The sequence below is a fragment of the Polypterus senegalus genome, chromosome 14, assembly GCF_016835505.1.
Source record: "Polypterus senegalus isolate Bchr_013 chromosome 14, ASM1683550v1, whole genome shotgun sequence".
NCBI lineage: Eukaryota > Metazoa > Chordata > Cladistia > Polypteriformes > Polypteridae > Polypterus > Polypterus senegalus.
Window position 1 is genome coordinate 127,212,261 of NC_053167.1, and position 17,764 is coordinate 127,230,024.

General features: G+C 38.0%; 1 protein-coding gene across 2 annotated transcripts in view; it reads right to left on the bottom strand.

The window, feature by feature from the left end:
* The window catches only part of mier1a (mesoderm induction early response 1a, transcriptional regulator), a 71,988-nt gene that overhangs the window by 21,202 nt on the left and 33,022 nt on the right, over nucleotides 1-17,764 (bottom strand). For both annotated transcript variants that reach the window (XM_039734888.1, XM_039734889.1), the window contains 4 exons: nucleotides 5,048-5,260; nucleotides 2,632-2,761; nucleotides 1,332-1,396; nucleotides 1,133-1,205 (listed from right to left, as the gene is read on the bottom strand). In XM_039734888.1, coding sequence (XP_039590822.1) covers nucleotides 1,133-1,205; nucleotides 1,332-1,396; nucleotides 2,632-2,761; nucleotides 5,048-5,260 — 481 coding nt within the window. The remainder of the gene's footprint in view (nucleotides 1-1,132; nucleotides 1,206-1,331; nucleotides 1,397-2,631; nucleotides 2,762-5,047; nucleotides 5,261-17,764) is intronic.

The window sequence follows — 17,764 nt, forward strand, 5'->3', positions numbered from 1 at the left end:
GGCACTTTGACAAAGCAAAACTCCAGAAGATCACTTGCACACATGTAAACATGGATTATTAAGAATCCAGGCTTCTACAGTAACTGTGTTATTCACCTGAACCCTATTGTGTGGGTGCATGTAAATGAATGTTATCAGTATATACTCTGGCCTAATGTAACCCTTTAACCTACATTAAGCAGGTCTGTGAAGGTTTTTCAAACTGGTCAGGTATAGATAACCTCATTGGCTCTGGAGCTTTAGTTTTTTGTTTATTGTTATCAAGGGCACAAATAATTCTTGAGCTCCTTGTGTTTTTGAATATTACTCATTACGCCAGAATTCCAACGTTCATCAGAAAAATAAAAGGAAACCTGACTGGGAGTGCCACAGTTTAAAATTAAATGAAACAGTGTAGTGTTCGTGGTTACAGATCTCTTTGCTATCAAGTAAACATTAAAGAAGACTGCAAAGCACATAATATTTTCATTAGCAATTCAACACAACACAGTACTAAGATATTCACCTGAAAGAGTTTAATACAAAAGCGTCATTTTTTGGTTTTTTTTGCAACTGGCATCTAGAATCTCAGAATCCAGCATTCAAATGCTTCAATCTGTCAGTATTCCTTTTGATGTGGAATTATGGATGAATGAGACCAACCAACAAGTATTAAATGTTGAGCACCTTTCACTTTGTTAACAAGGCAGAAGTCCTGAAACTAGCATACACTCATGCTCGAACAGAAGGATTGTGAAAAATTATTAAATGGAGTTTCATACATGTTAAAAAGTGGATTTATTTAATCAATAATTTCAGTACTGCTAAATTTACATTTAATACCTCTTCTCTTTTGTGTTGTGAAGAATTCCACAATTTTGCCTTTGCATAGAATAAACACTGCAGACGTGTGGACATTTATTCAGTAATGGCTAAACATAAGTGGGGCTAGGGAGAACTTAACAAGTACAACCTAATGCTACAAAATATTCTGAGCTATCACAAATTAATCCATTACTTTGCTTTGAAGGTTAAATAATCTTATCCTACAATTAAATTTTGATATTTCCAACACAAGTTTTGTTCTGCATTTAAAAAGATAATGCAATTTAAAATATCAGCCATCTTTTCCAATGACCCTGTATATTTTTACCTTTCTCATTCTCTTTGTATTTGCAAAGTCCCACTGGTGTCTCAGCCTGGAACATTGATCCAACCATTATTTCCTGAAAAATCATATAGTACATTTAAGTTTTCTTTTACATTGTTTTCATTGTCCTACATGGTGCCATGAATGCCAAATTTAAAATATTCCTGCTTTATTATGCATTTGTCAGATTGATCAGATTTACCTTTTTCCAATCTTCAGATGGGATATAATCTTCATCATCATCTGATTCTTCATCATTGTCATTACCTTTTTGAATAAAGATGACTCATTTTTAAAAGAAAGATTTTTTAATTACTTGGACAATCATTATTTAAAGTAATACATCAAGAACCTACCTTTGGAAATTACGAAAATAAAACAGTGACAGCTATAGTACTATATACAAGACACACAGATTTCTGGTTCTGGATGGCCACACCAACAGGTTTGTAACAAACTTCATTTTCAATAGTGGAGTATTTTGAAAACCTAGTCTATTATTATTATTACTACTCTTTTTTTGTACTTATTTGTGCTGCTTCAGTATGCATTTTATCTTTCACAAAAAATTAACATGTATAAGAATGACCGTCTCGTTTAAATAGCTTCTAAAAATAAATTTTATTTCACAAGACAGGTACAGATGTAAATCCCATAGTTGAACATCACTCATCACCAACATTCTGTGTATAAATAAACAAACATTAAATAAGGACACCTGACATCTTGCACACCAAAGAACAAGACAATAATAATGCAAAGTATCATTTAAAGGTTTTGGGACCATGGTCTAATTCCATGTTTTTTTACTGAAAATAAGTCCTCTCAATGCAGTGTGAATGGTACCTCACATTTCTACACTTTTAATGCACATTTATTAGTTGAATTACATGGATTAAAATATAAAACTATATATGTGTTACTTGTAAAAGTTTGAATACCATTTCACTTTTTACAATAATTCTTGTATTTTTAATCTCACAATACTGGTCAGACCTTAATCCTAGTGAAGGTAACTGCAGAAGTGACTAAATATACTCTGATAATCTAACTGCTCAGAATGTTGAGTCTCTTTTTTTTTTTTAACAAAAAGGCAGTGATACCTATGAGCCAAGAAAGAATTTGAAAAGAATACTTAAATATTACAAAACAGGAGAAGGTAATGAGCAGTTCAGAACAGCTTCTGCGGTAAAGCGAATAATCTCCTGGTTGTTAATAATACAGAGATTATATTAAGATTCTTGTTAGAATAATGACTGTTAATGTGTTGACTGTGTATTGGAGGTGACCAAAAATTCAAACTACATAATTTGATAATTTTCAAAACTCTCAAACTGCACAGTCACCACTCATATTAATGGGGCACTTAAGTAATCTTAGTTGCTAGCATATATCAAAACAGTCAGAAATCTAAATGAACTTTAATACAGTACTCAGAAGATTCAAAAGTGTACATTTTTACAACTACGTAGATAAGCAATAATGTACTTAAAGCAACCTACTTTCAAAATACTTGCACTTCCTAGGACGGATTAGTTCAGGTTTATTATGAGAAGTAAGTGATGCAGTCTGATCATCAATAGATGATCGAGTTTCATCCTCCTGTCCTGATGAATCTTTAATCATTTCTTCCTAAAAAAAACACACAAAAAGGACTTTCATTACAAACACTAACTTCCACAACTACATACATTTTTGGGAAATGAAGCCAGCTAGCTAAGGTACTTCATCATAAAACATGCAAGCTGATAGGTGGTTTGCAGCTTAAACATATTGCAGTCTAATTATATTATGTGACCAAGTATGGACTCAAGATAGGTAGATTAATTATACTTTCTAATGTAACCTAACAGATAAGAAACTGCACAACCAGATACAAGTACAAGTATCAAAATCAAAATTTGAAAATAGTTGTCTTAAACAACAATGGTTATCAGCCTAAATATGTAATATCTCCACACTCAAACTGTGTGTTTAAGTTAATTAGTAAGAAATAGATTAATATGTTAATAAAACAATGTTGTTAGGTATTTTAAACTTTTCAATGTGGAAATCACCTTGACCAATCATCTCCTTTTACAGATGCACGGTAATGTTGCCATTCCTAGATCTGTTGATATCCATCCTTGTATTTCCGGAACCTGCTTAGTCTAACTTTTAATTTTCAGCAGGATGGAGCCTGTACTCAGTAACTGGTGCTGGACTGTGTGCTACTAGACCCCAAGGCATATTAAAAATGGGTCAATTTAAAATAATATGAAAATTAGGATTCCTGGAGAAAAATTGTTTTCCATCCATGACTTGAGAGGGGTATTGTTTCATAAGTTAATGTAGTTTTATTAATTTAGATATATAATAAGACACACCAAGGCAGGATTTTGAAAACACGGAGCAATAAAAAAGTAGTAGCTTAAAATTGCAAACAATTTTTAGTAGGGTACACTGATCGAGACTGCAACAGGCCAATTTACTCTCTGAATGCATTGTTTGCCAATTGCCATACAAGTTGGCTGCTTTATGAGATAAGGAATAGTATTGAATTCATTGCCACATTTAACTTTCCGCTATTGGAATAAGAGGGTTTATAGCATTAATAGATCATCCCAAAACATAGTTGCCGATTATCTGAGCCCTTTAAATGGATACCTTTTATTTAGAAAGGTGCTTTTCAGCCCTTGTTACATCAGCAATCTCTCTTCTTGATGTTCACAAATTGAACCAGATTTCACTTATGCAGTTTTATTTTACTGACAGGGATTGTAATTGAAGTAAAGACCTCCATTCTTGCAGGACCCGCTTTATACTGTGTAACGGGGGTCATACTTTTAGTGCTGCGTGTGTTTAAAGAAAAAAAAAAAGTGCTTCACAGGACTCTAAAGTGAAGTGAATAACAAAGTGCATTTACTAACTGACTGCCACTGAAGCAGACAGCTGTTGTGGACAGAAGTGTTACTCTCATATATTAACATGAAAAAGTATCAAAGGGGTGGTGAAATAGGAGTGTCAACTGTCTACTATATTTTAAGTACATGAGAGCAACAGAACATGCTCCTGCATTACTAAAAAGAATATAATCCATTAAAAACTACATCTAATATTGGTGAGGCTTTATTATTTAACCATCTTGTTAATTTCTTTTTCTGCTGTGTATTTTTAAGAATACTAGTAAATGAATTGGGCTACAGAGATTTTTCAAGCCTGGTTGCTATCCATTTACGTCCAGCCATGTTTCTATAGAAACACAGTGTTTTTTAGGCTAAGAGAAACAATCCAGTCTGACATCTTATCGTAAGAAGAGAAGAAATGCAAACCTTATACTGGCTGGAGGCAAATAATGGAATGGGAACACACATATTCTGTACAAAATGAAAAGGGGTCAAGAGTGTGGATTTCTAGATTAAAATGATTTTTTTAATGATCCTCATTAACTAACAATTAAGAGGTCGATCCTAGTAAAGCACAAAATGGGCTTTTACAACTGAATTTTTAATTCTGGAATGATCGTACCTTTTAAAATCATTTTTCAACATACTGAAATATAGTGAATTATACAATGCTGTTGATTCATCTACACATAAAAACACCTGCGGGTGGAAGGGTGCCCAAAATTCACTAAACAAGTGTGAAATTGGAAAACTCTGTGAAAACAAAAAAAACTGGAATACCAATTAGCTATAACAATTGCTCCCAAATGTAGCACCTCAACGATAGGTATTTGCATTGAGTCTAAATAGTCAGAAGTCATACCACATGCAGTTCATACCAGGTAATTAATCTGAATCTAAGCACGTTTGGGCCTGGCCAGTACTTGGATGGGAGACCAAGCAGGAAAACTTGGGTGGCTCCTGAAAGAGGTGTTGGAGAGTCCAGAAGGGGGCTCTACCCTATGGTCTGTGTATGCGTCCCACATATACATGCCTTATTCTGCTGCATATCACCACTGCTGCCACTGTTGTCATCATTATCAACTTCTTCTAAATCTTCTTCCTCTTCTTCTTCCTCATCCTCCTCATCTTCTAGCCCTCCATCCTCTTCCTCTTCCTCTTCTTCATCTTCATCGTCATCTTCAGGAGATCCTCCACTGCCATATCCATACAAGCTCAACAGTTCCTGAATAGGCATTTCCCCTTCCTGTGAAGATTAGATAGACAGACAAGTTAACGTAACACTTTATAATTTCACACTAAGCAGAACTCAGCACTTGGAAAGCCAATCCAACAATGGGCCCACTTAACTCTTTCAGACCTAAATCTAAAAAAGGCCACCTGTGTATATTTTGTATTTTTACCATTAAAACAGTGGCATTTCACACTATAAGCAACTGCTTTAAGCCACCGTTTTTCAGTCAGTTATGAACAGTACTAATACAAAAAATATGAAGACTGCGTGCAAAAAGAAAAAAAACATTTTCTAAATGTATTTTACTGTAAAAATAACATATTTAACTATTTAAACTACATTTTAAAAAATAAATAACAAAATCCCTTTTTGAAGCTATTAAAGTTACTTGTAAACAAGACTTCTTTTTGTAGCACTCCCTCTGCGACATCATTCCCTAGCATTTCTGCCCCTAGGCCAGATCTCTAACTGAAAAGCTATCATAAACTGCTTGGTTTCCAGACACATCTCACACTATTCAAAATAGTACACTACATTGGTGTTTTTTGTTATTTTAAGGGTAGAAATATTTTATATTTGAAAACAATGAGATTGACAGAATGAATGAAAAAATGATAAACAAAACCATTTAAATAGTCAATAAATTTACTGCCAAGTCTATTTTTTTCTATGTTCACTTTTACTTTCTCTTGTGAAAAAGTAGTACTAGGGTAAGAGGAGAGACACAAACCCTATTGACATAATAGGTTCACATCTTTGTATAATATACAACACAACATATTGACTACTGTACTCCACGGACTACAAAGCAGCTTTTCAAGAAACTACTGTAAACAGATTATAAGAGTCACAACCAAAGACAAAACCACTGACATTACAAATGGACTAGAGAATCACAAGCCTTCCCATTATAAGACTAATCACTGGTGGTCCTGTTGAGTAGATTTTGAAGAGTTTAATCCCTTACTAACACTTTTCAAGAACTGTGAGCTTAGGTTTGTGAGCAGTCTCGGAATTAAGCAGGACACTGGTGAAATGAGTAATGTTAATACTAAATCACTTGCAATTGAAAGCGACCTTTTAATACCAAAAGAAAGAGCATCATCTGTAATTTGGAATAATTGGTTTAAATAGAGATGATGTAGCTCATAAAAACATTATGCAAAAAGCCACTGCACAACAATTTTTTTTTTTTGAAGTCTTGCTTCCTGAAAACTTTTTGCTAACTGTGACAAGTACCTACTGGGTATGCACAAATATAGTTTTTACTGCATCACGTAGGAACTCTGAGAAATAGACATTTATATGTTTACTGACAGTAACGCATTTAGTCATGTTTATGTTTCGCACAAGCTATTAAATTTTACAGAATTAAAAGTGTTTTGCTCCTTATTTTCTTTTGTATTCAATGTCTGGTACATCACGTTGCAGTGTCCAACAGTAGTCAGCAAGCATTGACAGATTCCAGTTGCCCTGGTATCGTTTCTCCATCGTAGCAATGTCCTGCTGAAACCTTTCACCATGTTTGTCATTGACAGCACCGAGATCTGCGAGGAAGAAGTCCAAGTGTGAGTGGAGGAAATTAACCTTGAGTGACATGTTGCACTTTATTGTCTTGTATGCCTTGAGAAGTTTGTCTATCAGCTGAATGTAGTTTGGGGCTCTGTAATTGCCCAGAAAATTGTCAACAATGTCTTTGAAGGTTTTCCAGGCCCAACTAACAGATCTTCAAACCGCTTGTCACTCATAACATGTCTCGTGGACAACAAAAATGTCCTCTTTGATCTTGGCATCAGCTATTCTTGGGAACATCTGTCTTAAATAACGAAAACCTTCGCCTTCCTTATTCAGTGCTTTCACGAAATTCTTCATGAGTCCCAGTTTCATGTGAAGAAGAGGCAAAAAATATCTTTGCCGGGTCAACAAGCGATTCATGTCCCACATTTTTCTGTCTTGGAACTAACTTTTTACAAAGTGGCCAGTTCTGTCGAGAATAGTGCGACTCTTTGGCACGGCTGTCCCATTCACAGATGAAACATCAGTACTTTGTATAGCCGAGCTACAATCCTGCTATACTGGATGTGCTTCAGCAACACTTCCATATTCTCAAACGCTTCTTTCATATTTGCTGCATAGCCAACAGGTACTGAAGGATAAACGTTGCCATTGTGTAACAGAACAGCATTCAGGCTTAACATTGACGAATCAATGAAGAGACGCCACTCTTCCAGGTTGTGATCACAACCCAAGGCCAAGAACAATCCTTCAATGTCACAACAGAAACAGAGACTGTCGACTTGTGCAAAAAATTTGGTTATATCATGAATTTTGGCCTGGAAATGCATACATTTTCGTACCTGGTGACAGCAAACACAATTCCTGCAGTCTTGGACCCAGCAGCTCGGCTTTTGCTTTTGACAGACCCAAACCTCTGACCAAATCGTTCAATTTGGACTGTGTTACCAGATGTGGATCACCTGATGAGCACGGTTCAAAATCAGGGTCAATCTCACTATCAGTACCTTGCATTGCAGTTTCTTCATCTGGTCGTTATGTGGTATGGGTCTCATTGCTGAAGGCAGATTAAGATATTCAATTGACTTTTTGTCTTTAGCAGAGAAACCAGACACATTAGTCAAACAGAAGTAACAGTCCTTCACATGGTCCTTGTGTTCTCGCCATATCATCGGAACAGCAAATGGCATCGTCTTTCAAGTGCCTCTGAGCCAGGCTCTCAGACTGACAGCACATGTCGCACGGCAAATGTGAGGCACCCATTCCTTGTCTTGATCACCAATTTCGCAGTCGAAATACAGACAATAAGCTTTCTTTACAAGAGCAGTCATCCAACGTCTCTGAGGTGCAAGTGTATATTTGCTACAGATATAGCAGAATGTATCGCGGCTGTTACATTGATGAGACATATCGCCAGACACCAAAACGTCTATAGCATCAAGCTTACTGTTATATTGCTAGAGATACTATAGGGTGGTCCATATGTAATTATGCAACTTTTAATGCAATACAGGAAAACAAGACAAAAGAATTGTTTGAAATATCTTGTAATAAATGAAAATGGACTTATATTGAATTAATTCACTGATTTTCCATGTAATGTCCCATTTGTCCTCCATCCAGTTGAATACAGGCTCTGAGTATTAAACTTAAGTTATAGGGTAATGAAAATTGCATAATTAGACCTGGACCACCCTATATACTTTACTATACTGATACTAAACATGCACATTATCTATATAAACCAAATGAGCAGGATCAGTGTATGCAAGCCACCTTTATAGCATGCTGAAACAGCGTCAAGCTCTGTCAGACCTGCCCAGTATGTCATCTTCCACAGAACAGCTTCCAACCTGGACTGATTCCATGCCTGGACATGCCCAGGCTGCACAAACCGTTGTTGATAAGTCACTTACGGGAGCGAAAATTTTTGGATACAAATATAAGAAAAAATTATGGCAAAACTGAAGATTTCCCTGAAAAAATCTATAAGAAACACCCAACAGAGTTCAAGAAGCAAACACTTTGATGTGCAGTGAAGTCTAATACTATGACAGCACCATAGCCAAAAACATACAATTTTTAATTGAACCACATAATGCAGTATAAGGAGGGTATGAAAGTAGACTAAGCAATACCCAATCAAGCTAATGTTAGGCCCTTGGCACAAAAACCCATCACTGGTTCACTCTATAACACTTTGCTGTATCTAGCAGACTCTAAAGGTAAACTAAGGTAGCAGAAGCCAGTATGTTCAAATTAGCAAAAGAAATTGATCCAATTAATGTGGCAAGCACAAGGGGGAAATAAAAATAAATAAACACCTGACCAAAATATGCGTCATTTTCTCTTGTAATCTTTCTCCCCCAAGTTGCACTGATTTTGCCTTATTCCAAGTATCAGACAGAAACTGAAATTCATCTGAAGGAAGAGGCAGATGCTCACAAACAGCATATTTTCTGTAAGTAAATTACTCAACAACTGATAGGTGCACCGGCTTACAAGTAATACAGCGAACACAGAAAAAACTACAGTTACCGTTGTCTGGAACAGAATGTAGCTCTTTGGCCACAGGCTACACTTAGCAAATGGAAAGTTTCCTGATGCTACAACATTTATACTGAAAACAAACACTGGCAAAAAAAAAAAAATACCAAAAAGCCAGAAGCCAAACGCACTGGTAGTTTAATGTATATAAAAACTGTTATTCTGTAAATACAATGGCATGTGTATAAATTTTATTTATGTTCACATTACATAGTGCCATCTATGCCTAAGTGATTTTTTGAAAAGTTTTATTTTAAACAGTTATGTTGATTTACAAATGTTTAAAAATGTGACAAAAAAAATTTAGGAGCATAGTTCTCAGCTTGATTTATTTTATTTGTGTATTTGCAAAAACAAAATAAGTATTTATTTTTAATTCTATTAATTGAAATTAATAATCCTAATTACAGTATCAAAGGAATAAATTGACATTTTTTTTTTATGAGAATCATGCAGCCACCTCCTCTTCCGCTAGTTATTTTCACGGACAGGTTAACATCCTGTAGGAAAGGTCTAGAGGGTGTCCAGTTTGAGAGTCTATGCAGTCCATATCTGTTTTATGCAGATGATGCTGTTCCAGTAGACCAGGGGTGCCCACACTTTTTTGGCTTGCAAGCTACTTTGAGAATGACTAGGTTGAAATGATCTACCTACATTAAAAATCTATACTAATAAAAGGCAAAGCCCTCACTGACTCACTCACTCACTGACTGACTCATCACTAATTCTCCAACTTCCCATGTGGGTGGAAGGCTGAAATTTGGCAGGCTCATTCCTTACAGCTTACTTACAAAAGTTGGGCAGGTTTCATTTCGAAATTCTACGCGTAATGGTCATAACTGGAACCTATTTTTCTCCATATAATGTAATGGAGTTGAGCTCGATGGCGTGGGCGGAGTTTCGTGTGACATCATCACGCCTCCCACATAATCACGTGAACTGACTGTCAACGCATTACGTAGAAAACAAGTAAGAGCTCCAAAAAGCGCTAAAGAAAACATGCATTATACAATTGAGAAGGCAGCAAACAATAAGAAGCGAGCGAGTGACACATACTGTACAAGCATATTCATGACTGCAGCTACTTCAGAAACAAAGCACGGTGTAAACCTAAAGTTTAAATTAAATTCAAAGACAGGCTGCCGCTGGCGTTTGTCATGCCCACTGCTAATGCGGGATACAAGTTTAATGAGAAGACGCAGGGTATAAACGACAGTTTTGATCACTTTGTAACTAAGTTCAAATTGCTGGTGAACGGCTGTACTTATTATGCAAATTCTGTGAGACTGTGTTTGTAGGGGGATTGACAGTTAAGGCGGGTGGGGGAGTGACGTCATCATCTCCCCTGCCGTTCACCTCATTTCGCTCTGAGCTGATCTCTGCAGATAACGCCGTCTTCCGAAGCAACTTCGTCACACTGCCACCAAATACTCACAGAAAAATCCACAAGTTAATACACACGCTGTCTCTAGAGTTTCTCCACACTCAATGTATCGCGTCACCGTTATACCCTCTAATCTCCCATTTCAATTGAAATGCCTCAAATTTCCAGTAAGGCTCTGCTTCGCGATGACAATAAGTCTTAGGGACACACCCTACAAAAGGTTGGCATTGATTTCAGGCAAGATTGCTTTCCTCCTGGACAAAACTATACGTTGCATTCTCAAAAGTAATATTTTACATATATATATATATATATATATATATATATATATATATATATATATATATAGTTTATATAAATAAACTAGCAGAATACCCGTGCTTCGCAGCGGAGAAGTAGTGTGTTAAAGAAGTAATGAAAAAGAAAAAGAAACATTTTAATAATAACGTAACATGATTGACATGTAATTGTGTTGTCATTGTCATGAGTGTTGCTGGCATATATATATATATATATATATATATATATATATATATATATATATATATATATATATATACACACACACATATATACACTGCTCACAAAAATTAAAGGAACACTTTTTTATTGGGCCTGGCATGAAATCAATTAAACCTGTCTGATAATTTTCTGGTTGGTTAAGCAGCTGAGGTCATTGTTAATCACTTTCAGCTGTATTGGTGTTCATGGACTTAACGACAGGTGCACTAAAGTGGCAACAATTAGAAAACCCTCAAAACAGGACTGGTTTTACATGTGGAGGTCATTTCAAGTTTCTCCCTCTTGATCTTTTTGGCTGGTTTTCCACTCGTGCTAGTTTTGGCTTGAGTAATTATCTCTACTGGCAGTATGAGGTGATTCCTTAACCCTACAGAAGTTGCACAGGTTGTCCAACTTCTCCAGGATGGCACATCCACACGTGCTGCAGCAAGAAGGTTTAATGTGTCTCCCAGCACAATCTCCAGAACATGGAGGAGATTTCAGGAGACTGGCTGTTATTCTCGGAGAGCTGGACAGGGCCGTAGAAGGTCCTCAACCCATCAGCAGGACCGATACCTGCTCCTTTGTGCAAGGCGGAACAGGCTGAGCACTGCTCGTGCCCTACAGAATGACCTCCAGAGGGCCACTGGTGTGAATGTCTCTACCCAAACAATCAGGAACAGACTTCATGAAGATGGCCTGAGGGCCCGACATCCTGTAGTGGGCCCTGTGCTCACTGCCCAGCACCGTGGAGCTCGACTGGCATTTGCTCAAGAACACCAGAATTGGCAAGTCCGCCACTGGCGCCCTGTACTTTTTACAGACGAGAGCAGGTTCACCCTGAGCAGCTGTGATAGACGTGAAAGAGTCTGGAGAAGACAAGGAGAATGATATGCTGCCTGCAACGTCGTTCAACATGACAGGTTTGGTGGTGGGTCAGTGATGGTCTGGGGAGGCATATCCATGGAGGGACGCAGACATCTACTGCGTAGGAAATGGTGCTCTGACTGCCATAAGGTATCGAGATGAAATCCTTGAACCCATTGTCAGACCCTACGCTGGTGCAGTAGGTCCTGGTTTCCTCCTAATGCACGACAATGCCCGGCCTCATGTGGCAAGAGTATGCAGGCAGTACCTGGAGGATGAAGGAATTGAAACAATTGAATGGCCTTCACGATCCCCTGACTTAAACCCAATAGAACATCTGTGGGACATTATGTTTCGGTCCATTAGGTGCCGCCAGGTTGCTCCTCAGACTGTACAACAGCTCAGGGATGCCCTCATACAGATCTGGGAGGAAATGCCACAAGACACCATCCGTCGTCTCATTAGGAGCATGCCCCGACGTTGTCAAGCATGCATACAAGCTCGTGGGGCCACACAAGATACTGAAAAGCATTTTGAGTAGCAGAAATTAAGTTTTTGAAAAAATGGACTAGCCTGCCACATCTTCATTTCACTCTGATTTTAGGGTGTCTACACAATTGAGCCCTCTGTAGGCAGAAAACTTTTATTTCCATTAAAAGACTTGGCATCCTTTTGTTCCTAAGACATTGCCCTGTCGTTATTTGTATAGATATCCAACTTCATATTGAGATCTGATGTATCTAATGTGTTTCTTTAAAGTGTTCCTTTAATTTTTGTGAGCAGTATATATACATTTATATATATATACATATACATATATATATACATATACATATTCATATATACACTGTAATAAGTAGAGACTTGAGGCGTGAAAAGGTTTGGGGCAGCCACCCGTTTAATTCGGTTTCCTGGCTGCAAACGTACTTGAGACATCATAGTCAAGTTTACACAACAGAGTCCAAAACAGAACTGCCTGCCTAAGCAAGGCAGTGAGCTTTATAGCTCAGAGGGCGGAAATGATGTCGTCCTCTGGGCGAACTGGAAGTGACATCACCCTTGGGGCCGGAACCGAAGTGACCTCATTCTTGGGGCCGGAACCGAGGTGGTGTGTCCTTCCTGGAAATGGCGGCTCCTGGTGGGATTTCCCGGGTAAGACCTGCAGAGAACTCAGAAAGAGCGTCAGCGTACCCGCCCCTGGGCAGATGTATAAACAGTATTGTCTAAGCCCTTCAGCTGCTTCCCATGCACCGTGTGTGACAACACATATACATATATATATATATATGTATATGTGTATATATATATATATATATATATATATATATATATATATATATATATATATATATATATATATATATATATATATATATATATATATACACACATATACATATATACATACACACACACACAATATCCATCCATCCATTTTCTAACCCGCTGAATCCAAATACAGGGTCACGGGGGTCTGCTGGAGCCAATCCCAGCCAAAACAGGGCACAAGGCAGGAACCAATCCTGAGCAGGGTGCCAACCTACCGCAGGACACACACAAACACACCCACACACCAAGCACACACTAGGGCCAATTTTAGAATCGCCAATTCACCTAACCTGCATGTCTTTGGATTGTGGGAGGAAACCGGAGCACCCGGAGAAAACCACGCAGACACGGGGAGAACATGCAAACTCCACGCAGGGAGAACCCGGGAAGCGAACCGGGTCTCCTAACTGCGAGGCAGCAGCGCTACCACTGCGCCACCGTGCACACACATATATATATATATATATATATATATATATATATATATATATATATATATATATATATATATATATATATCTCTATACTAATAAAAGGCAAAGACCTCACTGACTCATCACTAATTCTCCAACTTCCCGTATAGGTAGAAGGCTGAAATTTGGCAGGCTCATTCCTTACAGCTTCCTTACAAAAGTTGGGCAGGTTTCATTTCGAAATTCTACACGTAATGGTCATAACTGGAAGCTGTTTTTCTGCATATACTGTAATGGAGTTGAGCTCAAAAGCCGTGGGGGGGCGGAGTTTCGTGTGACATCATCACGGCTCCCACGTAATCACGCAGTACGTAGAAAACCAGGAAGAGCTCCAAAAACCGCTGAAGAAAACATACATTATATAATTAAGGCGGCAGCGAAACAATTAGAAGCGAGCGAGTGACATATAAAACCATATTCAGCGGCTCACGTGAACTGGCGCAGTGCGCAGACAAAAAGCAACAGTTCCAAAGAGTGCTGAACAAAAACCGAATAACACTGCTACGCTCAAATAGACAAACCACACGACGTGGCGCAATAGTAGAGGCGTCGCCTCTAGCGCTGGCGTCCGAGGTTCGATTCCCGAGAGGGGATGCACTGAGTATGTACGAGTGCTTCCCGATTCATTTTAGCCTTGCATCCCCTTGGTTTGAGACGTATGAAAAAATATGCGGTTAACGCAGAAAGACAGATCACCAATTGAAGCTTTATGAATAATGGATACTTTATTTGCGATCAATGATTGTTTTGGTAAAGCCATACTCAGTGTATTCATTAGATGAACGGTAAAAAAGTAAGAGCGAGGGGAGGGTAACTTATTGAGGCACGCAGGCAAAACCACAATAGCACGCGGGCTCGATGTACTGTAGTGCGAGTCAACTTGATCTGAATTGCGCGATCACATTTGAAAAAATATATATTTTCAAGTTCTACACTGTGTGCACAATTATTAGGCAAGTGAGCATTTTGACCATATCATCATTTTTATGCGTATATTCCAACTCCAAGCTGTATTAACTTGAATGCTTATTGGATTTAAGCACATCAGGTGATGTGTATTTGTGTAATGAGGGAGGGTGTGGCCTAAGGAGATCAACACCCTATATCAAGGTGTGCAGAATTATTAGGCAGCTAGTTTTCCTCGGGCAAAATGGGCCAAAAAAGAGATTTAACTGACTCTGAAAAGTCAAAAATTGTAAAAAGTCTTTCAGAGGGATGCAGCACTTTTGGAATTGCTAAGATATTGGTGTGTGATCACAGAACCATCAAACATTTTGTTGCAAATAGTCAACAGGGTCGCAAGAAACGTGTTGAGAACAAAAGATGCAAATTAGCTGCCAAAGATTTGAGAAGAATCAAACGTGAAGCTACCAGGAACCCATTATCCTCCAGTACTTTCATATTCCAGAGCTGCAACCTACCTGGAGTGCCCAGAAGTACAAGGTGTTCAGTGCTCAAAGACATGGCCAAGGTAAGGAGGGCTGAAACCCAACCACCACTGAACAAGAAACATAAGTTGAAACGTCAAAACTGGGCCAAGAAATATCTGAAGACAGATTTTTTTCAAAGGTTTTATGGACCGATGAGATGAGAGTGACTCTTGATGGACCAGATGGATGGACCTGTGGATCAGTAATGGGCACAGAGCTCCACTCCAACGTGGAGGTGGGGTACTGGTATGAGCTGGTATTTTTAAAGATGAGCTAGTTGGACCTTTTGCATTGAAGATGAACTCAAAATCAACTCCCAAACCTACTGCCAGTTTTTCGAAGACACTTTCTTCAAACAGTGATACAGGAAAAAGACCATGATTTTTATGCAGGCCAATGCTCCATCACTTGCATCGAAGTTCTCCACTGCGTGGCCAGCCAGTAAAGGCCTTAAAGATGAAGGAATAATGACATGGCCCCCTTCCTCATCTGACCTAAACCCTATCGAGAACTTGTGGGCACTTCTTAAACGCTAGATTTACGGGGGAGAAAAACAATACACCTCTCTGAAGAGTGTCTGGGAGGCTGTAGTCACTGCTCCACAAAAGCTGATCGTCAACAGATCAAGAAACTGACAGACTCCATGAATGGAAAGGCTTATGACTGTTATTGGAAAGAAGGGTGGCTATATTGGTCATTGATTGATTGATTTGTTTTTTTTGAAATGTCAAGAGATGTTTATTTGTAAATTTTGAGGTGTTCGTTTATTATTCTCACTATAACAGATGAAAATAAACAAGTGAGATGGGAAAATTTTCATTTTTCCTTTAGTTGCATAATAAATCTGCACACTAATAGTTGCCTAATAATTGTGCGCACATATGTATTCCCCTGATGATGTTCACACTCACATTTCCGTTGTGAAACATTCAGGTTTCAGGTTTATTAACATTTTGGATTGACTGATAGCACTGTGTTTGTTCCATATTAAAATTAATCCTCAAAAATACAACTTGCCTAATAATTGTGCACACAGTGTATTTAGTCCATAAGTGTCAAACTCAAGGCCCGCAGGCCACATCCGGCCCGGCGTATAATTATATCCGCCCGAGATCATTTTATATATTATTGTTATTAATGGCCCGGGGATATGAAGCGCTGGTAACACAATAAACTACAGATCCCATAAGGCAGCACTTCAGGTGCCTTGCCGAACACTTACCGCGTTAATCAAGTCTAGCTTATGATGCTGCAAGTTATTGCGAAGCTAGCCCACATGATGCCAAAGAGAAAAGGTGATTCTGAACATAGAGCCTTTAAAAACCAATGGGAGGCTGAGTATATGTTTACTGACATTGCCAGTAAACCCGTGTGTCTCATTTGTGGAGCTAATGTGACTGTAATTACAGAATTTAATCTAAGACGGCACTATGAGACAAAACATCAAGGTGACCTGAATGCAATGCAGAAGATACAGAAAGCAGAAGAATTAAATAAGAATCTGACACTTCAGCGGACGTTTTTACCTGTGCACAATCACAAAGTGATTTCAAGTGAAGCTGCTTTTATGGGAGACACAAATGCACCAGTGCAACTTGCCCCACTTTCCTTGTTGCCAAGTAATGTTGAACCAAGTCGTCACTACGGTGTTCCCAAAATACGCACTTTGCTGATAAACTGAGTTTGCACGGCGCTTTGGTGACTTTGAAGAACAAAAAAAGTCCGTCTACATGCGGCTCGAACCTTGTGCATGTTTGGTAGCACATATCTGTGTGAGAAGCTCTTCTCAGTGATAAAGACTAACAAAACAGCACAAAGGAGTCGCATCACTGATGAGCACCTGCAATCCATCCTGAGAATCTCCACAACACAGAACCTCACACCAAACATAAACGAACTTGTTGCCAAAAAAAGATGCCAGGCGTCCGGCTCTAAAATGACATAAGAGCAAAGACAACTGAATGATTTGATTTGTTATTGCTGAAAGGAACACATTTTATTTATATTTCCAAGTTTTGTTATGCAGCATGTTCATATTTGAATTTGTATAATTTTGACAGGATATATTTTTATGGAGAGCAAAATCTTTTGGGATATTTAAAATCTAAGTTTATTTTTTATATAAAATTACATAAGAGTAAAGAAATTTGAATGTTTGTTCTTTTAACGTTTACTTTATTTCTAACTTGTATAATTTAGACAGGATATATTTTGATGGAGAGCAAAATATTATAAGTTGTTTAATGTTTGAGTTGATTTATTCAGGAATAATATTCCTGTCTGTTTTTACCATTCCTACCAAAGATATTTCTGTCGACTAAATAAAAATTCCTTCTATTTAAAATTTAAATAGAACTTGAACAAATACGATAGTTCATAATATCCACGCAGACTTGCACGTAAGAGCGGGAGTTATCCGTCGAAATAGCTGTGTGTGTATATATGTAGATATGTATGTATATGTATATAT